The 23,902-nt window shown below is 41.5% G+C and overlaps 1 protein-coding gene across 1 annotated transcript in view; it reads right to left on the bottom strand.

Annotated features, from left to right (window-relative positions):
• Positions 1 to 23,902, bottom strand: part of PLXDC2 (plexin domain containing 2) — a 440,899-nt gene that overhangs the window by 46,225 nt on the left and 370,772 nt on the right. Inside the window, exons 10-12 of the mRNA XM_084618781.1 lie at positions 14,739 to 14,799; positions 10,928 to 11,081; positions 9,174 to 9,212 (exon numbers count right to left, since the gene is read on the bottom strand). Coding sequence (XP_084474907.1) covers positions 9,174 to 9,212; positions 10,928 to 11,081; positions 14,739 to 14,799 — 254 coding nt within the window. The remainder of the gene's footprint in view (positions 1 to 9,173; positions 9,213 to 10,927; positions 11,082 to 14,738; positions 14,800 to 23,902) is intronic.

Genomic DNA, 23,902 nt, shown 5'->3' with positions numbered 1-23,902 from the left:
ATTACACAAAGTAAAACTATTTCCCCATGTTTATTCCCCCCCCTCCACCCCACACTGTTCCTCAGACGTTCTTGTCAACTACTGGAAATGGCCCACCTTGATTATTACTACCAAAGGTTTCCCCCCCACCCCTGCACTCCTGCTGGTAACAGCTCACCTTGAGTGATCACTCTCTGGTTACAGTGTGTATGGTAACACCCATTGTTTCATGTTCTCTATGTATATAAATCTCCCCACTGTATTTTCCACTGAATGCATCCGATGAAGTGAGCTGTAGCTCACGAAAGCTTATGCTCAAATAAATTTGTCAGTCTCTAAGGTGCCACAAATCCTTTTCTTTCTGTGAATACAGACTAACACGGCTGCTACTCTGAAACCTGTCAGTATATAGAACAGTATAAACAAGTCATTGTCTGTGTGAAATTTTAGTTTGTACTGACTTTGCCAGTGCTTTTTATGTCGCCTGTTGTTAAACTAGGCAAACATCTAGATGAGTTGATGTACCCCCAGGGGTATGCGTACCCCTGGTTGAGAACCAGCACTCTAGTTTGCTGGATGCCAATGCTCTACTGGTATAGGCTAGTGGTGCAAACTACTGCATTGTTCTGCACTAGATACACACCAAAACCTCCAGGGGCTTGTACTAGAAATAAATTTAGCCTGTCTGATGGGCTCAAAGGGACTCAATTGTGTTCTGTGTCATTTGGCCTGGCAAAGCACCTGACTGCGCTCTTCATCCCCAAAAGAGTGTGGCTAGCTGGAGTAAGTGTGGCCAAGCACTGTCTCCTCTGTCCGCCAGTTGAGGTTAGGTACAGCTACTGGCCTATGCATGCTACCTTCTTTCTATAGCTGCCTCTAGTGCTCCCTGAGGCATTCATTATATTTTCCCTGTGAAGACATAAAGCTTTACAGCACTTTTAACTCAGGGTGTATCTGCACTAGTCTTCCCTCCGAATTTTCCACAAACAACTGTGTAGCTCACCAATGGTAGCAAGGATGAGAAAGTTAGCATACAGGGCTCCGAGCTGTACTGGTGAGAACAAAAGTGGGAAATTTTAAAGGAAAAGCATTCAGTCTGGACAGTGCCTAATTCTCCACTCCCCTATCTGCTCTCCAGCAAAACCCTTTGGCCTGGCTTACACATACAAGTTGCAGTAGTTTAATTAAAAGGGTGGTGTTAAATTGATTCAGTTAGATCAGCACAACTGTGTGTGTGGTCTTACATCTGGTTTACAATAATAGATACGTCAGCAGCAGAGGCAAATTAAACCAGCATAAGCCAGGCTTAAATCGAGGTAAGTGTCTACACACACAGATGTTTCACTTTAGCTAAATTGCTTAAACATTACACCATATCTTAAACCACTACAGTTTGTGTGTGTAGACAAGACTTTTGTGGCAAAGCCAGGGTCTGACATGCATTCTCTGCATAGAAAATAACAATGGCTTTATTTTTTGGGAAGACTTTGTAGATATATGTATTGACTCTCTGGGTAATTTATCCCTTATTTCCCATATTTACTGTGAGGATAACTGCAGTAAGAAGATGATGACAGCAAAACTGGTGAGCAGTGAAGATATGAAAATTCTAGAAAAAATACACATACTTTAGCTTAAGGCTCTTTTGGGCACTCCCCAAAGCACCAGGAAGCAAACTGAAGTGAAAGCAATTTATCAGACCTACTAGATTAAATTTCCTGAAAGTAAAGATTATTAATCTGTGATGTTGTTTCTCCAGGATGGATGAGTTCAGCACTTTTTCCTCTGGCTGAGAATTTAAACTAGTCCTTGGACAAGCAGGCTGGATTTAAAGCGTACAGCTCACATTTGTTGAACCAAACAGTACCTCATGCCTAAAAGCCTTATAATTAACAAGGACTGAACCATAAAAAAATTGAACAACACTTGAAAATATACAAGACCATTTTTTTGTTGCATAAATGTTATAGTGGTGACAAGTTAATTACCATCCCGTTAAAAGATCTTGTGCTGGATTACAGTTCGACAAGTCATTATTTTTATTTCCAAATAATAAAGCACAGCCTCAGTAACTCATGGCACCATGCAGAATTACTGCTGCATTATCCGTGGCTAGGAATATAATTAATTCCTGTCACCATTGCAGAGGATACTTACAATTTTTAAGTAAAATTATTTAGGTATTGCAGTGAAATATTGAGAATTTATTTTATAAAAGGAACAGCTGTCAAGCCCCATATCTCAGAAAACAGAGTTGGCACAGAATAGACTCATTTTACAAAACATTATGGCTAAAAATATCAAGATCCTCCTGCCCCCATTTTGTAAGCATTAGCTGTGTTTGGACTGCATTAAGAGTTCCTAGGCAGCACACTCATGCCATGTATCTGCCATGCTTTGTGCTAAACCAGTGCTTGTCTTTAAGGGTTAAGGAGGAATTTTTTGAATGCTGCTGATGGGGATTGTGAATATTTGTTTCACTTTTCCTTGAGCTCCGTGCATGTCAGAAGGCTGTGAGTGGTTGGTTTTGTCAGGATTTGAATGGTGGTGACTGATTTTGATCTTTATGAACATGTCAATTTAGCTGTGTCATCTTCTTAGGATCTGAGTCCTCTGCAGTACTGGTGCATGTTGAGGTTCTAGCTTATCCCACACCTGATTATATTGCCAGGAATAATGATTGGTAGAATACGGAGAAGCACTTTTAAAACTGAGCATAGGTTAGAGGTATCCATCACTCACGCCCAATTGTTAACATGAAGAAAGGACTGGTTGGGAGAATGATTCCAAACAAGTATTGATAACCTCTGGGGCTTCATGTGGCCACTGTTTATTTGAGGCACAATGCCTCCAGGAACTCCTGGTAGGATGGTCCCGCTCTGCGTTGCTTACAACTCAGCCGATGGCTGGCACTCATTGTTTGTACTTGCTTTAGTAATTGCCAGTGTAACCCACCAATCAGTGGGTACATCTTCGCTTTGTCTGGGAGCAAGCCTCCCAGCCTGGGTATAGATTAGTGGTAGTGGGGCTCTCACTTGTGTACTAAAATAGCAGCACAGACATTGCAGTGCCAGTTGCAGCTCGGGCTAGCCACATGAGGTCAACCCTACCCCTTGGGTCCAAGCTCACTTCCAGCTGCAACGTAGACATACCCAGTACATATAACATGTTCCCCTCTGGGTCTGATACACAGAGAATGTGAGACTGTTACAGCCCCCAGCTATGCAGGCAGGCTCCTTAGCTCAAGCTGTAAAGTCTCAGCTTTGGAGGTCTCTGTTTGCTAAGATGGATGCTGCCATCCTCTTATCTAGTAGATACCTAGATCTAACAGCAGCCAGAGGTATTTTCTTTAATAGACTATATATTTCCCCTTTAATGCCTTTGGTTCATACATAGGCTGTTTTGGGAAGGAAGAACGTTGCTCACAGCCGCATGCTACTGTAGATTTCCCATTACCCTTTCTCAGGAAACAGTGGCTTCTTCTTCCAAGCACATAGACTGAAATTGTACAACCAATGAACTGCAGTTAGCAAAACATTTGGAGTTTATAGTCCAGCTCTAACTATGTTTCATATAAAACTGAAGAAAACAGGAGTGCTCTGGGATGTATGCAAGACCCTATTCCAACTTTAACTAGTCTAGAGAATTTGATTATGTGAACGAATTCATTACTTGGAAGTGCTAGAGGAGAAATGGCTTGATAATTGGTTGGGCTGATACTGCTGAGATAGCAAAGTGGAGATATCCAGCGGCACAGGGCATTTGTTAGCTTAAGTAAATATGCAAATTTACCTCGATCAAAGGCGGACAAACTTTTTGGCCTGAGGGCCACAGAGGGTTTCCAAAATTGTATGGAGGGCCAGTTAGGGGAGGCTTTGCCTCCCCAAACAGCCAGGCGTGGCCCGGCCCCCGACCCCTATCCAAAGCCCCCTGCTTCTTGCCGTCTGATGCCCTCCCCCTCCGCCCCGCCCGGGACTCCTACCCTATCCAACCCCCCCGTTCCCTGTCCCCTGATGGCCCCCCGGGGACTTCTGCCTTATCCACCACCCCCTGCTCCCTGTCCCCTGACCGCCCCGGACCTCCCGCCCCTGAATGTCCCCTGCTGCCCCAACCAACCCCTCCTCTCCTTCCTGACTGCCCCCCTAGGACCCCTGCCCCCATTCAACCCCCATGTTCCCTGCCCTCTGACCGCCTCAACTCCTATTCACACCCCAGCCCCCTGACCACCCCCTCAAACTTCCCTGCTCTCTATCCAACCCCCCCCCCGGCTCCTTACCACACTGCCTGGAGCACCAGTGGCCACGCCATGCCCTTCAGCTGCGCTGCCCCAAGAGCTCTCAGCCCCGCTGCCCAGAGCACAGCACCGGCAGCGCAGTGAGCTGAGGCTGCTGGGGAAGGGGAACAGCAGGGGAGGGGCCGGGAACTAGCCTCCTGGGCCAGGAGCTCCGGGGCCAGGCAGGAGGGTCCCGTGGGCCGGATGTGGCCCGCAGGCCATAGTTTGCCCACCTCTGACCTAGATTCTTGGTTTCACATCACAAATGACAAGTTATTTTTGATTTGTTAAAAGACCACTAAAGTATGTGCACAAGACAATTTTCTTTCTGGTTTATTTGATAGTCTGGGTGGCTAATTGCTATTCACAAAGCCCCACCTACCTGTCCTTATCCTATTAAAACACTACCCCCCTCCATACCCCTCTTTTTCTTATCTTTGAGCTCTAGTAGCATCTCTCTATTTTTTCTGATTGCTGTTTCCATCACTAATGACACAGTCCTAAAGCTGCTTATTGATAAGACTGGTTTTCAACAAACACAGCACAGCGTCAATAAAATAAAGAACAGTTGGATGTTGTGTCAAGTTTCCACTGGGGAAATTCTTTGCTACCATGAACTGCATAAACTCTGCAATTATGTCAGAACTCAAATGTTTTTAAACAGCTGAGAAACTCAGGGTTAGACTTATAAAAAATGGACTAAATTGTAGAGCCAAATCCCATTTGGAGTTTTGCCAAAATTCAGACTAGCGCTAATACCCTCCCCTTCTCGTAGGAAAAGACTTGGAAAAGGAAGACTGAACCATGGCTTTTTGACTCCTTGGCCTACAGGTGTACTTGGCATCAGAGCTGATTAGCCAGAGGGTAGGGGTACTATTTCTTTTGGGCAAGCTACGATCTGAGGGAATAACAACAAAGCCATGACCTGTGGATCTTATCCTGTGCAGGGTCCACCTCCCTGAAATAGTAGTAATATGGCTCTTGAATGTACCACGCTATCACTAACTGAGCAATTCTTAGCATCTTTTTTGAATCATGCAGAAACTTAGTATGTTAAAAGAAAATACTTTTTAGATAATGATTAGCAGGTGTCAGTATAATAAACATAATCATAGGTTTCAACTGGAGTTTAGGGTGCACAAGAAGGGAAGGACTGGGCCCTATCCAATGTTTATTGTTATGTTTGCATAAATTTAGACTGGGATTTTCAAAGGCAGTTAGGTGCCCAAATTCCAATGGGAGTTGGAAATATGTGTTAACTACTTATGCTAAACAATCTGTTCCACCTTGTATTTAGCTATGACACCTTGAGTACATTTCCCAGTCCTGAAGAAGAGCTCAGAGAAAGCTTAAAAGCTTGTCTATTTTGCCAACAGAAGTTGGTCCAATAAAAGATATTACCTTATCCACCTTGTTTCTCTAAAACCCTTAGGCTCCATTGCAAAAGTCCAGTCTTATATTACTTTTTAATAAACACTGTATTGTACCAAATATATGCAACAGTATTCACGTCTTTTTCCCAAGACTGCAAAACTTGATTTTGTTTGACGTCCATCTGCATATGACACACACTGTATTTCACCCTATACAAAAGACTAGCAGATGTCTTATACAACACTCACTTCCAGCTAAAACATGGCTTTGAGAGCTTAAGTAGGACTAAGTGGCATGGGGCGTGTCTACAAAATGCAAAGAAAACCCTGTGGTGCTGAATCTCAGAGCCTGGGTCAAATTACTTGGGATCACAGAGCTCGGGTTATTTATAAGAATGTGGACAGTCCTGCTTAGGCTGGAGCCTGGGATCTGAAACGTGGCAAGGGGTGACGGTCTCAGAGCCTGGGCTCCTGCTCAAGCAGGAATGTCTACACTGATATGTTTAGCCTCTCAGCCTGATCCCTGCAAATTGACTTGGGCTCTGAGACTTGACATCAAGGGTTTTTCTTTGCAATACAGACATGCTCATACAGGCCTTTTGTTGGTCTTCTGCTCAATGGCGAATTTCACAGTAGCACATCAGAGAGGATGAATTTGTGAAGCTTGGTAGTTCTCAATGGAAGTTTATTCTTTAAGAAGATATTCTGACTAATGGAAAATGGCAACGGTTGGTCTCATGGCCATTGCCTTATACATAAATCCTATTTTTCTCAGTGCTCAAACTCAAGACAAGTGAAGAATCTACAGCTAGCAGATCATGGTAATGAGCTATATAAAAAGGTCAAAACAAATATATAGAACTCTGGGACAATTATCTGTTGTTTTCATCTAAATTCAGTTTGAACTAGTTCAATGAAAAAGGGGCTCACTCAATCATAAATAATTTTAAAATAGAAAAGCTTAGTTCATCCTACGTGAACCAAACTATTTAAATTCCATTTTTAGCTTCCCTGAATGAATGATTCTAAATCACGCACCCAAGAATTCTCAACATGAAAGGGCTATTACTGTATCATTATTGCCAACTGCCTGCTTCTTTTATGAAAAATTAGGTAGCTGTTTTTGAAATATGTTAGCTTTGGTACACACGAAGTTAAAGGAAAATAAGAACAACAATGGATTGAAGGGTTTTTATAACATAAAATATAAAAAAGCAATGCTATTATACAAGAACATCTTAATTTTCCTAAACTTTTAAACCACGTTTTTCAAGTTTGAAAACTTTTAAGAGAATGAAGAGTTAACAAGTGTGACGTTAAGCTAGCCGACTGTAAAAAATCCTTAGACGTGCATACGGGTAACTGGCAGTAATGGAAGAACAAATGCAGAAGAAATAGATAAAAGCTAAATTGGAATTAATGGTAAAAGGTGCCACACAAGGTTATATATGAATGGGTATAGCACTAAATTACAAGTGATTTTCTCATATAACTAAAAGGTCAGGGCAGTTTGACCTACAACTGGAGTCTGCTTTAAAATTTTAATTTAGTTACTGCTTGATAAAATTTGGCCTCAAAAGTTCCAGTCAAAGGGGAAATGCAGAATTTATACAGAATCCTTTTGTTGTACCTAACCATCTATTGACTGTTATCATCCAAGGACACATCTAGCTATAGGCCCTTATTGATCAGATATAGCTTAGTTTTCCATTACAAAAGGTTCACTTTGATTTGAGTTTTATAGGATCTAGTTTGGAAAGGCTAAAGACTCTGTATTTGGTTGACCTGGAAACTTCTACTCTTTATGAAAGGCTGACAAACCACAGCATATCAAAGAACAAACCTGTGGCTACAGAGGTTTTATCAGAGCCTAATCTAAGGGCTATTGTAAAACTCAATGCATAATTGAAGATTCATGAAGCACAACTTCCCAGATTAAAAGCTAGGTTTATTATGTGAATGAGAAATCCTGCTGAATGACTTTGCTTCCATACTGTTTGAAGTCCATATCACCACCTTCATTTTTATTTCAAGAACTAAACCAAGAAAAGTGAATCTATAGCTGCTGGTTTCTATTTCTGAAATCAAGGAGCTTTATGCACTGAAACTGCCTACCTAGGCTTAAAGAAAACCATACCACAAAGTCTACCAAGGGACTACATCTGAGTTCTTCCTCTTGGTTTTGTACGTTTTGCTCTCTGTTTCAGAGATTTCCTTCTCAGATCTTAGGCAAGAGGAGGAAAGCCAAATATAGTGTTTGAAGTAAGTCCCCCAGTGTGGGAGAGAACTGGAATTTATTTTTTAAAAATATATTGATTGGGTTTGAAGTAATTTTATATTATTATGCTCTTTAAGAAGATGAGCATTGAAGCATTTGTTTTGACAAAACAAAGTGTAATAACTTCAAAAACAAACAAGGGAAAGAACAGGTCAAATGTGGGGCTGACCAACCATAGCAGTATCCCTTTTAATAAAGTTTTAAATGGTTAATTTGTAAGTTACCTTATTCAGAGTTTCCAGTTATATTTCAAATCCATGCCAATTAACAACAAATGAACAGCCCTGCATGAGGCAAAGTTCAATACTTTCCTAGCTGTGCTGTTGCTATTGATAGTGAGGTGAAGATGTTGTCCAGACAGATGAGTGACTGGAAAAACGATTCAGAGGGGGATATTTAACTTATGAGAGGAGGAGAACTAAATAAAAAATCCCCTCATGGATATCACTGGTGAACCAAGCAGCAAAAAATCAATCCAGAATGTCAAGGGCCATATGGACACCACACATTCTTTCAAGCCTAAGACAACTGTAAAAGGTAACTAATATCAACAGTAAAGCTTCCCTTTACATCAGTGCAGGTCTAGTGCATTTCGTCACGCAGAACAAATCAGCATTCATTCTGAGGGTCTGATCCAAACCCACTGAAGTCAATGGGAGTCTTTCTAATGGCTTCAATGAGCTATGTTTAGTGACTCAATGCTACTTCTCTTGAAGTCAATGGCAAAACTCTCAACAATTCAAAAGGGAGCATGAACTGAGATGCTGATACTGCCAGGAGGACTGTGGGGTGTGGTCTCTTGAAGAGCCCCATTTAAAAGGGTCCATAATATTATATGCCTAATCAGAGAATACATGTGGATAGCAACTGTAATCTATGATAAATACAAATACTGTAGCTTATAGTATCTTATATAGACCACATCACAACAGAACAAATATATGAATACTGCTATTAAAAAACTATCACCAGCCCCACTCCCCATATCATCTTCTCCCCTAGATTTTTGCCTTTAAAAGATCATCTTTTTGGATGCTAAAGTTATTTTACTGTTACACTAATGAGTTATAAAGACAGTTGTAAACATTTAATTTACTAAGCAGTAGCTTAGCCTTTTTACCCTGGTACTGTGCCATAGAGATGTGGATAATTTAAGTCCCTTGGGGTCCTGGTATTTCTACACTCTGATTTAGATTAATTAAGCTGAGCAGGCTGTAGTTATGTAACCTATTGACATTGTTTACACACACACACAAAAATCACCTCTTACCTCCATTATCTTTTAGGTGCAGTGCTATCTTGGTATCATCTAAAAAAGAAATTCACCATTACTAACACAGGAAACCTAGTTTAATTAGGTCATAGATCTCTTTAATGATATTCCAATGTCCAACAGATTTAACCATCAGAATAGAATTTGGTGTTCTACTCATACAGGGCTTGATCCTCTTGCCTTCACACTGAGTAGTACCTTACTCCTCTAATAGTACTAAGACATCTAAAGGACTATCAGTGGAGTAAGATAGAATTCAAAATGAATAAAGGGATGAGGATCTAGCCCATAGCTTTTAAAAGCACCTTTACCACCTTTACCTATGTAATATAAGTATGATTATTTGTATGACTGACTCTGTAGGTCACATGACATATTTAGGACTCAGGTAGCAGCTGACAGTAAAAAAAAACAAAACAATTATTAACTGTTCCCATAAGAAATCATTGGAAAAATATACCCATTTCAAAGTCTCTATATATTTCCAGATTTCTTTTATTACTTGTATATTTGATGAGCCAAATATCTGGGGCATTATTAGCAAATGAGCATTCAAGAATAAAGCTACAAATCCTGCAGTGTCAGCTTCTAAACTTTTCTTGCTGCTTTGCTGCAATGGAAGCCAGTCCTTTTCATCAATAGACTCCCACCTTGTAACATCTTCAGTTTTAGGCTTAACACTTGAATATCTTAGAAGCTAGAAATGTTCCTGCCAGAATCTATTAAAAAATTCTGACCACACTGTACAGCTTCCCATATATTAACAGGCAATTCTGCTAGAAGAAGAGTTGCCATGATATTTTATAGTTGCTACTTGATTCATTTTAGGTAGCTTTTCAATCCAGCTGAACTTCTACCAGATGCAGGAGGCTAGAATATCTTATCTGCAGGATGGCAAGGTTTAAGCTCTGAAATCAGAGGAACAGCTACAAATGTGAGTTCCCACATTATCTCTCAATCCTGTTACTTTGCATTGGGACCCTAAAGAAAAGGGTCTTTCTGGAAAAGAATAGTGTAGTCAGTACTGACGCAAAAGGTTAGTGCCAAATTTCAAAAGAAATCTTTAATTTTGAGTGTCTCTGTTTTCAGGTGGCCAACATTGGACCCTCAGGACCTGTTCCAAAGCTCTCTGAAGTCAATAATGCAAGTCTCTCCATTGACTTCCATGGGCTTTGCTTCGGGCCCATAAGACCTGATTTTTCCGACGAGCACCAATAACCTCCTAAGCTTCATAATTGTAAATTCTTTGAAATGTTGACTGTCTTTAACCGTATGTCTGTACACCACCTCGCACAATAAAGCCTTCAACCCTGCTGGGACCTCTAGGCGTTACTGTAATACAAATAATTCCAACTGAACATAGTGGGAGCAGAGAATTGGCAGTCTCTGCAGAGACAAAGGCCAAGACAGCAGTAGTGGCAGCCAGGATGTAGCAGTTAGAATTAAGAAGCTGAGGCAGGGCTGTTTGAAGACACAGGGTTTGTGTCATTGGTCTAAGAAGAAAAATTAGGGCTTTGGTTTTCATCACTATCCAAGCTTCTTGTTTTGGAAACATTCAAAGGCCTTCAGATATTTGCTCCATGCTAAGTCTTCTCCCTCCAAAAAACAAAAACAAACAAACAAACAAAACAAACAAATACTCCTGCCTCCTCCCCCCCACAAACTTAAAAGATCAAAAGATTTGTTTTCTCTTTTACATTGTAACTAAGACAACTTTGTATTATGGACTAAAGCATTTCATGGTAAGCCACCTTCTGTGGGCAGGCTGGTTGGCAGGTGGGATGTAGTGGCTCCTCTGGTGGTGGTTAAAACTCTGAACCTCGTGGTAGTTGGCTGGAGGGAAGTGGTGGTATGGGGGTGCTTCTCAGTTGTGTCCACATTCTTCTCACAGACCTTATCTTTCGACTATTGAGAAACACCAAAAACAAGCCAGAAGAAAATTAGTTTTCAGTGGAGACCATTTGTCACTAAACTAAAAGTTGGAGTATGGACAAACTGCCAAGCCAGAAAGAATGAAAATGGAAACTAAATCAAGGAATATTTGGAGAGTTTATTTATTTATTTTTAAGGTAAAATACTCTGCACAGGTTTCAGTAGAATGACAGGTATTCAATTGAACTGGAAAATTGGCAGTGCCTAACCTGCTGATGACAAAGCTGTGAAGGCTCTGAATACCAAATGTATATTATTACTGCCACAAAGTTTTAACGTCTAAATTCATCACTAGGAAGTTATGTTTTGGGAGGGGGTTGTTCTTTTTGCTATTGTAGTTGGAATGCACACCTCAATCAATCTTTTTTTCTGGGTGCCATAAAACATGTCAGAGCAGATACATGTCTGGGTAAAATAAAAATACAGAAAATATGGTATAGCACAGAAAATAAGGTGTAGTTAATTGTAATTTATAATTAATTACATTTTCCTTGGAAATTACCAAAGACAATAATAATGATATATATAAAATAGCTTTACATATAAATAGTGAACTTTACTTTTTATTTTTATATAATAAATCACATATGTGAATATGTGCATATGTATACACACACATACACATGTATACATTTTTAACTCAAGGTGACATTTATATATTCAGTAGGAGTAAAGATTAAAACCTTTTTTGTTTTGTTTTCTTTGCAGTGCATCTATAACACAGTTTTGCAGAAAAATATTTCCAGCCAACAGCAGCAAATATATGAACTACCCCCGCCTCACACCCGACATACATCATCCAGTTCAGAGAGTTGTGAACTCTGCTTCCTGGCAGTGTGTTCATCTCAGTGAAATGTGAACTTCAAAAACAAGTGTGTATTGTTTCACTTTTGACATGCATGGTTATTTTCTTGTCCTCTCTTCCCTCTACCCTTTCTTTCATAAGTGCAAACTAGGAAATTAAATGAAAAAAACAACAACACCCTAATACTATCCCCAAAACAAACAACCCTTCCACCACCTTCCATCCGCACCTACAAAAACCCAACCCAAGCCCTCATGTTAATATTATATATTTAAATAGAAAAAAATCCCCAGGAGATGCCAAATATAAGTTTGCTCTCAGTCACAAAACAGAGTAACTCATTCAAATTCAATACCATGTTGGTAATATTTTTGATAAGTAGGTCAGGTATTATGTGTATATCTAAATATATAGGGCCAGAAAGAGTGCATCCTCTATAGGTGCCCCAGGGAGGGAGGGGGCATGAGTATCTCTTCTCTCCTCCCTTTGCAGCTCACTGAAAGAGGCCTTGTGCTCTGGGAATGCAAGCCTTGCTAGTACAGATCTCGGCAAAGAGGAGAGAGGTCGCTAGCTAGCAGAACCGGATGGGTGCAGAGAAGAGCTGTGGACACATTCTGCCCAAGCAGCCAGGGTCTACCAGCATTCCCCAGAGCTCAGGAAGGCATTGTATATGGCTGAGGCAAAATGCCTCCCAGAGGTCCTCGTAGCGTGTGGTCACACTGTGTGACTCACAACACAGGCCTGTGGCCATCAGTATCCTTCAATCTGAGACCATTCTGTGAGGTTCCGCCCCACAGTGATAGATTTACCTGTAGCCTTAATTGCATGTTCTCAGAAAGTTACCTCTCTGAGCACTAAAACTCTGAGGGCAACCCCATGACTAGACTTTCAGTTTGCAAATTGCAAAGCTGAAGCTACAAGCCTTTATAACAACCAGCTAGGATGTAATTATTGTACCTAATCATGCAGTATTACTTTGCAGTTAGGGCTGTATAAGAGGAAGAACTCCAACAAAAAATACCCCCACCACAATGGGCTCATATCAGTGTATGCATTGGACTCAATTATTGAGACTAAAATCGAGCATGCTCTTCTAAACAGACACTTGGGGACATATTTTGCCTTTAATTATACCCTGCCATATCCTGTCAATGGGGCTGAGCTGTTGTATCTGAAGACAGAATTTGGCCCTTAGTGCTGAAAAAGAGAAAGTAATTGCTCTTTATCAGCCTTTGAGAGAATCAAAGTCTGTTAGATGAATTAGTTCATTTGACCACAAATCCTCACATGAAAAAAACTTGTACAATGAGGCCACTGGGAAAGGACCAACATAATGTAAGATACTAATGAATGTGACTTGAAAATGACCTGCTCTGGGCCTTCTTACCCTCTGGCTGCATCTCCTGTAGTCAGCAGCAGTCCCAGGATCGCCGCCCACCCTCCCTCATGTCAGATATCTATTGTTGCTTTCTTTTTTTTACAGGAGAACTGAATGTATCAAGTCTTTAAAAATGAGTAACAACAAAATCTGTACTTAATGCTAAAGGCTTGGCCAGAATTCACAACCAAAATGCTTGGGCTGTATCTTTAGCTAGAGCTATTCTTGCAGAGTCTGTCAAGGATCTCTTTTCATCCAACTAAAATGGAGATGAGCAAAGGCAAGGAAGGCTCAACGGCAGTTGGCAACTACAGCCCAGCCTCTTCCGTCATTCTGATGAGAATCTTAGTGCTACACCAATCAATGCAGGGTCAGAAGTTTAGCATTAGCCTTTTTGTTGCATTAATTTTTGGGTTTACCATATTTTCATGGAAATAAAAAATTCATATTATGCTCGTTTTATACCTTCAGATAATAATGACTATTGCTCAATCTAATGTTTCTTTAATACAACCTACTCAATTTTTAAGTAATGTATATGGATAATTGTAGCATGCACTTGGCCTTGAAAAATGTTGCTTAATAATCTGCAGAATGTAATCAGAGGCATAATAACTAGGGCCCTACCAAATTCATAGCCAAAAAAATACATCATGGACCATTACATCTGATCTGCCCCTATAAAATTTGGTCTTTTGGGTGCTTTTACCCTCTACTACACAGATTTTATGAGGAAGAAATTTTCAATGTTTCTCAAATTGGGGGTCCTGACCAAACGGGAGTTGCAAGGGGTCACAAAGTTATTTTAGGGAGGTTGTGATATTGCCACTCTTACTTCTGTACTGCCTTCAGAGCTGGGTGGTTGGAGAGTGGCCGGGCAGCAGTTCTAAAGGCGACGCCCCATCAGCAGCAGCGCAGAAGTAAGGTTGACAATACCGTACCATGCTGTCCTTTACTTCTGCGCTGCTGCCTTCAGAGCTGGGCGGCTGGAGAGTGGTGGCTGCTGACTGAGGGCCCAGCTCTGCAGTCCGAAGTGCAGAAGTAAGGGTGGCAATGCCATACCAGGCCATCCTTGCTCCTGCACTGCTGCTGGCGGTGGTTCTGCCTTCAGAGCTGGGCTCCTGGCCAGCACCTGCCCCTCTCCAGCTTCCCAGCTCTGAAGGCAGCACCACCGCCAGCAGCAGTGCAGAAGTAAGGATGTAGCAGCATCGTAACACCCCCTAAAATAACCTTGTGACCCCCCCCACAACTCCTTTTTGGGTCAGGACCACTGCAATTACAACACCATGAAATTTTAGATTTTAATAGCTCAAATCATGAAATTTATTATTTTAAAAATCCTATGACCGTGAAATTGACCAAAATGGACCATGAATCTGGTAAGGTCCTAATAATAACTGCAAATTGCCTTTGGTGGTCATATCAAAGTTGTAAAGCACCTTCTTACCTCTTCAGGGCAGCCACTGTCTACCCAATCTTGCCGGTGGCGATCAAATCCACTGGAGCATCTTTAAATGATGAAAGAGATAAAAGCAGTCCAGATGGAAATAGAAAGAGGGGTGCAGGTAGGGAAGGTGGTGGGGGGGGGGAAAGAGAAAGAGACTGTAATTAACTGATTTATTTATAAACTGAATGATTAGCACAGTTTGTTAACCATTTTCTTCTAAGGATGTTTATTTCAGTTTGTCATTTTTTAGATACCAGAGTATCTATCCCTTTTGACAGTCAATTTCTGCACCAAGCAGTGTGGGCTTAAGTTTGATCTCAAGCATATAGAATTAACTCATTAAATTCATTCTGTCCTGGCTTCTTCTTAGTCTGTAAAAAGCAACAGCAGAAAGGGCATAATGTATCAGTCATTTCTGCTTTCCCTTTATCAGACTAGGTGATCTGAGACATCAAGACACTCACTGCTGTACGATCAACATGCCAGGATTACATAACAACCCATCTGAACACTCCCAGTGGCAGTCTGCAAATACTGTAGAGCTGCTTCAATCTCCTTACTAGCTGAAAAGATTTAGGTTACATACACATTTCTTGCCAAATTCACTGAGGTTAATAACCTGTTTTAACAATCCTTTGTAATTTCAGTAAATAATGAGAAAACTTTCAAAGCAGCTTGTAATGTTTTAAGTTAATGAGTCCCATAGACCTCCCCACCTCATAGGAGTGTTCATTCATGGTTGTAAAGCACTTTGAGATCCCTGAACAGAAGGAGCTATAGATATGCAGAGTTATATTAAAAGGGCAAGCAAGTGGCTAGACTTCCAAAGACTGCTTTGAAAATTTTGCCCACATTTGCTTAGCAAATGGCTTTTTGTGGCACTGTGTTGTATTATGTCATGCCAGGGGTGATGTACCACAGCATAAATGGAAACAACATAGCTTGAGTAGAATGTGGGACACAGGTCAGTAAAAGGGACAAAACAAAAGGGTTTTTTTTCAAGTACAAGACTGCAACAGGTGAAACACGTTTGGCACCTGCAATCTGTGTTGAAGTCAGTCTACGTTGTTTTGAGTTCTTTTTCTTCACATTACCAAGCATAAGGAATCTTACCCACCACTCCAATTAGCTATATATGGATGGTATTATTTGCCCCTTCACAATTCAAAGGTGCCTAGATATCTTTTTAAAACCATGAAACAATTAGGGATAGTTAAAACTGTGCAGTTAAAGGCTGGGGGAGCGACTTGAACCCTTTTCTAAAAAAGTTTGTGGTTTCCCAAATTTGGTGGTAACATGGCATGTTGGTGGCTATGAGTTTCCACACACCTCACTCTGACAGAGGCCACAGTGAGGTGTGTTTATCTTTGCCCTCACTTGGGGGCCAAGGAAGGAGTGCCAAACAGGGTGAGGGATGGTGTCCTCTTCTCCCAATCTAAGGGTTCGTCTCTCTAACTGGGAGATGAGGGGTGACTTGCCTAAGCAGAATGGAACCGGTGAAAGCCAGGTTCCTACCTGCATGTGACATTCAGTCCCTAATTTTCAATGATGTTTGAATGGCTTTGCCAATACCATATTTGCCCAACTCTAAAAAGAGCCTGATTTTCAGAGGGGCTGAGCACCTGCAGTTCCTTTTGATTTCAGTCAGAGCTGGGGGCTCAGCACTTCTGAAAATTAGGCCCAAAGTTTAGAAACTAAAATACCCAACCCCACAGTATATTATTATAAACAGATAACTACTGCAAAATTATACATCCACACTTAACTGGCGTCTAGCCGTATCTAGGACCATCTTGTATTCTATCTTGGATCGAGATGGTGCAAAATTTCAAATTCATTAGGTTGAATGAACAAAACGTATCCCAGACTTACTCATTTACTGTTTTGAAGTTTCTTTTTGGCAAACTACTGAAATATTGCAGTAGGCAATATAATTTGTCATAATTAATACAGCCATGCTCTGGGCAAGGATTTGCAACAGCTCCTATCGAAAACATGTAAAACAAACATTCCTAAGATAACTGCCCCCTAAAGAATTTGAAAGGCTAGACACTGCTGACGTACTGGTGGGCCCAAACATTATTATCTGAAAGCAGGTTTATCAGAAATTAGATAGTTTTGGCTCCAAACAAATTGTCTGCAAAATATTTCTGAGACACATGTCAAGGAAATGCCAGTTTTAGAGGATATAATCTCTGTTGCATCACTGAGTTAGGACTCTGGAAACTGTCATTACAGCAGCGTACCGCCTGCACTACATTAAGCATTTATAAGATTTTCATTTAATGGCATGGCAATAATTCCCTATTGCCATGAAAACACTGGAGTAGATTTGATTAGCTATGCCATTTGTGCCATCTGACAACACGGCCATTTTATAACAACTTCATTTTCAAGTGATGATCCAGATCTGCTCGTAGCAAAGCAATTAACATAGCATGTTCTGGGAAATGAGAACAAGGACACTATTTGAGAAACAGGGAATCCCAGGCTTCCTTATTTACATGGAACACAGATGTGCAATTTTAGGAAGCAGAGGGAAAATTCAAGTGTTTACATATGTGATGGTGATGGTTTGGCATGGCTGACACACTTGACATTGAAGTATGAATCCTTCCATTGTGACTTATGTGAGACTGAAAGGAGCTGTAAACATCATGAGATTTACTAGAGGCCATTTACCTCCGTTTGGTAGAGAGCACATAGATGAGGAGAAGTTTCCATTTACTCTAGCAGCCAAACCTCTATCCTTTTTTTCTGCTGTAGAGTCCCAGTGCTGGAAAAAAGTCAGCCAGCTCCCATAGTAACCCAATACAGAAGATTTAGCACAATATGCTCTGTGCAGGATAAATACACTCGGGAAAGTAACAGAGAAGGAAAAAGACAACGCCCCCCACAATGAAAAATCTAGGTACCTGACAGATGGAACGAAACACAACCAGGAGATTCAACCCCTTCTATGACATTTATCTTCCACCTTAATAGCAACCCGCATATCTCTCCCAGGATATCTGAAGCATCACACAAACACCCAGATCCTGGGCATAGAAAAGACACACTCAGCAACAAAGGTTTTGAATCAGTTTCGTAACTACACTGTATACAAATATTGATTCAGCACAGTTAAAACATTTACCTATTCCTCTGAATAAAAGTGTAACCGGGGGATTAATTAGAAGAGTGGGCAGGCTGAAAACAAACAGCACGCTATTGTTCAGGGAAAATGCAACTGTACTGTTTTAAATTATTGAATGGATTAGTGTCATTTTAAATGCAGTCTCAGACTAGGTTGAGAGAGAAAGGAAGTATCAGGGAAAATACTGGCAGCCTTGGTGGCAGTAACTGTTGCACCTGTGAAATGTTCTACAATAGAATCCTTATACTCGTAAAGCTAACAATCTATCCAGTTACATTGGGGCAAATCCCTAATAAAGACTAATTTAAACCCATTTAAATTGCACTTGAACTGATTTATCTTAATGCAGTAACTTGCTCTTGGATATCACACCCTCACCATCTGGTGTTTGTAAGAAACAAGCACTGAAAGGGATAATCTATATATGAATGTTATCTTTATGCTTACTCTGACTTTTCCTCCATTTCACCCCAGGACAGGCTTGTCTTGGTCCTTCCGTTCTCCCAGTATCATTTTCTTCTCATGCAGCTTAGGGTGGAAAGAAATTGCATTTTCCTGCTCTTGTTGTTTCCCACTTGCCTTATCTCAGCTCCAGAGCTGGATAAATGTGTTTGGAATTCATTTAAGTGTCACTGCAAATTACTGTGATGTAAAACGGGTTGTGCCCTATGGCCCAGATTTTGTACAAAGTATTTAAGCCCATGCCTCACTTTAAGCATGTGAGTAGTCTCATGCCTAACCCCTTGCTTAATTACATGCCTAAACCCCTTGATTAACTAGGGCCTATTCCTGGAGTCTCCACAGATCTCTCTGTAGTAGGATGCCCTGGTAGTGATAGGAAGGGGAAGTTTGAGTGCAAATTTGCTCCTATGTGGCTGCTATATGCCCTGCTACTGAGCAGCTAAGATAAACCTAAACCATTTAAAGGTGAATAACGTAACTGAAGTCGACATACTTAGATCGACTTACTGTGGTGTCTCCACCACAGTGAGTTGACTGCTGCCGCTCCCCCGTCGACTCTGCCTGCGCCTCTCACAGTGCTGGAGTACAGGAGTTGATGGGAGAGTGCTTAGGGGTCGATTTATCGCATCTAGACTAGACACGATAAGTCGATCCCTGCTGGATCAATCGCTGCCCTCCGATCCAGCGGGTAGTGAAGACATACCCTTAGTGTAGTAACTGATCCCTGTGCAAAGGGGGTGTACGCTATCATCAGTGTAGGTTAGCAGTGAATTCTCATCTGGTAGTGTTTCACGCCCACTTTGCCCAGGTGTAAATGACTTCCCCATGGTGCAAGGGAGTGGGGAATCAGGTCCTGAATCCTAATATCACTATTGGGACCACCTATGTAGTTCTGGCTTCTTAACCGCAGCATGACAATTACTTTCTTACAATCACCTTGGCTTACAAGTCTGAATCCTTTTATCTCTTTTCCACATAGCCACTTTAATTTCAGAGTGAGATCTCCCAGGATGACTACCTCCTCAGGAAATACATTTACTTTTCCCCACCACCAATCAGCAGACTCTCCCCCTGCCCTACCCCCCCCATGGATAAATAAATAAGTGATAAGCTTTATATAATAGTTTCAGAGTAGCAGCCGTTTTAGTCTGTATTCGCAAAAAGAAAAGGAGTACTTGTGGCACCTTAGAGACTAACAAATTTATTTGAGCATAAGCTTTTGTGAGCTACAGCTCACTTCATCGGTTGCATTCAGTGGAAAATACAGTGGGGAGATTTATATACATAGAGAACATGAAACAATGGGTGTTACCATACACACTGTAAGGAGAGTGATTACTTAAGATGAGCTAATACCAGCAGGAGAGTAGTGGGGGGGGAGGGGGGGGAGAAAACCTTTGGTAGTGATAATCAAGGTGGGCCATTTCCAGCAGTTGACAAGAACGTCTGAGGAACAGTGTGTGTGTGGGGGGAAATAAACATGGAGAAATAGTTTTACTTTGTGTAATGACCCATCCACTTCCAGTCTCTATTCAAGCCTAAATTAATTGTATCCAGTTTGCAAATTAATTCCAATTCAGCAGTCTCTCATTGGAGTCTGTTTTTGAAGTTTTTTTGTTGAAGAATTGCACCTTTTAGGTCTGTAATCGAGTGACCAGAGAGATTGAAGTGTTCTCCGACTGGTTTTTGAATGTTACAATTCTTGATGTCTGATTTGTGTCCATTTATTCTTTTACGTAGAGACTGTCCAGTTTGACCATTATATATTTGACTATTATATAATAGCTTTCTAAATAAAGTTTGACTCTGACTTCCTTTAGAGTGCAGCTGCGCTTATCCACTCACTGATTTGTCTTTTTATTTTTAAATAGAATAATGAGGCTCACTGTGATTGAGTTTCTTGGTTTATTTATTTTTTAAGTAGTAATTTAGCTCCTTTTGGTGCATCTGACCACTTCCTCTTTCCTTTCCCTCTAGCTATGCAGGTAGCTTCCTGTGTCATTAGCAGAAGGCAAGGTCTGAAGGGTGTGCACAAGGATCGCAGAGGCTGCTGGAAAAATAACAGACTGCTGTTTCCAAGAGCAGCAGCGCTAAGATCATCAGCAGCACTAAGATCAGCAGCAAAAGAGTAGCACGTTCACCCTCTCTTCTCCATGGCACATGGCAGCATGAACTGTGCTGGGGTTCTCTCACCAGGCTGAGGTAACTGGTCAGTGGGATCTGACCTGGCTTTGGGGAGCAATACAGGCAAGTGTGGCTGCTGGGAAGAAGGCTGAAGGCAAGCAGTAGCCAGCTCTGAATGTTTAATACAACCCATCTTTGCTATCCTCTCAACAGTGCCTTTGGCAGGCCATTGGGAAGGAACATGCTCTTTATCTGTTCCTCAGTGCCCTGGAAGCAGGGAAAGGGATGCACTGAAGTCCATTCACTAGGATGGGGCTGGAAGCGGAGTAGGCTTCTTCCCAGCTGCAGATCAAAGGGTTGCTGCTTTGGGAGAAGTGGCAGACATGTGGTGCAGCTCAGCAAGGAGAGAGCAAGGAAAGTCAGTGTTCATAGTCACTCAGGCTCCCTGCAGCCTCACTCCCCAATTCTTTCACCAAGCCAGCCCCCACAGAACTGCTGCTGATCAGCTAAGTGGGGCCTCTTGAATAGGAATCCAGGCTGGCTGCCAATAACCAATCTGTGCATTCCAGAAAATATTCTGTCCCATAAAATAGTCTCCAAAGCATCCCCCACAATGATTAAATTTCCTAGTCTACTGCTACTTGTCATTTGATTTATTATTGTTTGCATCACAACTGTGCTAAGTGGCCTAAACGGATACTGGGGCCCTGTTGTGCTACACCCTGTGCATACACATTGTAAGAGTTAGTCCCTGCCTCAAAGCGGTCACAAACTGAACAGTTAAAACACAGAGAGAAAAAAGTACCAATTATCCCCATTTTACAGATGCGGAATTGAGGCACAGGGGGGATTTTAAATGATTTGACTAAGATCGCACAGGAAGCCTGTAGCAGAGCCCAGGACTCCAATACTTTAACTACAAGATGATACACTTTCTTTAACACCCACTGATATATGTAATCTAGATATGGTTCTATGTCTGCTGTAAACTAATCTAACCTTTATATAAACAGTTACATCATTATCTATATATAACCTAGCTCAAGGCCAAATTGAGGCAATCTGGTGCCCTAGTACACAGGGCCTTACATGGCTCTGCCACTCCCAGCCCCCAGGCAACAGGCTCACCCTCCCTGGGAGTGGTAGTGGCAGAAGGATCCCCTCCTTGAGAGGTAGCGGCAGCAACAGGGGGCTGCTTTCTCCCCGCAGGAATAGTGGCACCCCACCTTTCCCCCCCACTCAGGAATAGCCACGGTGTCAGCAGGGGTCTCCTCTCCTTCCAGGAAAAGCAGGTTGTGGTAGCAGGACCCCCCACCCCAATTGCCAGGGTGCATCTGTTGGGTGGGTTGGTAAGTGGGCTGGGCCTGTGCACACACAGAGTCCTTTTCTGAGGTGGGGTTGCCAGGGCTGCCACGTGCACTGGCTCCGAGTGTTAACAGAGCATAGAAATGAATGAGACAGTTCACATCTCCTAGAGCTACGATTCAGGCTGTCTGCAGATGTTGCTGCACCCATTACAGCTGTGGCACATTTTTACTTCATGTCGTAAGTTCAATTACAGACTTTTTTTTTCCTTTTGAACTGAGAGCTCCTATTTAGATGTAATCACAAGACTCTGGGACCTGGGGCAATGTATGGGCCTAAAGTAGAATCTTTAGGTCTAAAGTCACCTTAATTTGACTCTGACCTAGGTCCTTCACCATCATCCTTGGAAAACTGACCCAAGACTGTGAGACCTCCACTACATCCCTCTGTAAAGGCAGAAACAAAGAAACTGATTACTGAGTATTATGGACTAAATCCTGGTGACCCTATTCATGCAAGCAAAATGGTTTGACTGAAATGAGATTTACTTGTGTGAATAAGGTGAGCAGAGCTTGGCCCCATAACCTTATCTGCTACACCTTATAAGCTCTTCACTCTCATTTTTAAGTGAGTGGACCTGTTTCTTTTCTATCTGATGGTGTACAAATTTGAAACACTCATTCTGCCCATTCTGAAAGGAAAGAATTCAACTCTCTTACAGAAACCTCCACTGTAAATTGCCACAAGAAAGTCCCAGGGAGTAGAGGTGAAACACAAAACAAATATTCTGTCAATGGCTGCTATAAAGTTAGAATCACTGAAGACAGAGCAGTGTAAAAAAGATTGACTGCTTTTCAGAGAGAAGACCCCGGGTTTTTGCAGCAGAGAGGAATGAGGATGTTATGATTGCTAGGAACGAATGCTAGTGCTTGTGACAAAAATAAAGCAAAAGTTTTCACTCGCAGGCAGGCAAGGCAAGTGTTTTTGTCCTTACAGCCAGATTTTTTAAATGGTCCCTATAAGAAAGGACCTACATATGGTAGTATCAGTTTTCCTAACATTTTCCTAACCATAACTTTTTCCTACTTAAAAGGCAAACCCACAGGGAGAGGATGGAATAGCCAGCGAGACGCCTGCTCAGGAGTTAAATTATAAGGATTTAGTTTTTGTCATTAGAAAAACTACTGCAGGTACTGTGGTGTATAAATAGGGGTAGGAGCCAGAAACCCTGACTTCTGGAACAGGCAAGTGTGCAAAAACAAGGAGTGTTCATTTGATTAAAAAACCCAATGTACAAACCATTAGAACCGGTGGATTTTGCTCTAAAGATGCCTAGATTAGGAGGAATGTTGCAAATCAGAGCTGAGGTGCACTGGGAAAGTTATGTGAAAAATCTTGCCCAGTGCCTGCTCAGACTGTGCCTGCTTCAAACCAGTGCTATCTATAAGGGTCTTCATTTTTACGTGGACTACATTCACACTTTTATTTTGTAATATGCTACTAATAAAAGCCCTGAGTGATTTTATAGATTATCGGTGGATGCATAGCTCTTTCTTGGCTAAGGATCCTGGCCTTTCAGCTTCCCTTTGTAGTTGTTTCACCATTAACACACATGAAGGGCCACTCCTGAGATTAGATTAGAAACCTTTTCACTGGCGCATCTTTAAAGAGTGAAAACCAGGAAGAATTGATAGTTAAAGGAGAAAAAATTGTTCCTTGCAATAAAGCAGGCCTACACGTCCCTTCAAAATTGAAGTGTCTAATCCCTTTCACACCCATCCTAAACTATGCTGATGGTGTAACGGGAATAGCTAATAAAGAAAACGTGGCTATCTCAATATCAATGAGGAGTGATGCCTACACCAATAAAAGGGGAATTATAGAAACATTCAGGTGTTGCAACGATATGTTACCCTCTCAAGTTCTAACTCACTCAAAAAGGTAATGCAGAGATTTCAGCTACAAGGAGGAGGAGTTGTTAAGAGGTCAATGGGAGGATGGGACTGTGAGGGAAGAGTTGTAATCTACACAATATGATGATCCTTCATGACTGCCAATGTTTAAGAGGTTTATTAGGCAGCCTGATGGAATAGGAAATCTTTTCTTCCCTATTCTTGTTAAGAATCCATACAATTCT

This window comes from Lepidochelys olivacea (assembly GCF_965140295.1).
Source record: "Lepidochelys olivacea isolate rLepOli2 genome assembly, chromosome: 2".
NCBI lineage: Eukaryota > Metazoa > Chordata > Testudines > Cheloniidae > Lepidochelys > Lepidochelys olivacea.
The sequence above is the reverse complement of the archived record's forward strand: the minus strand, read 5'-3'. Positions and strand labels throughout refer to the sequence as shown.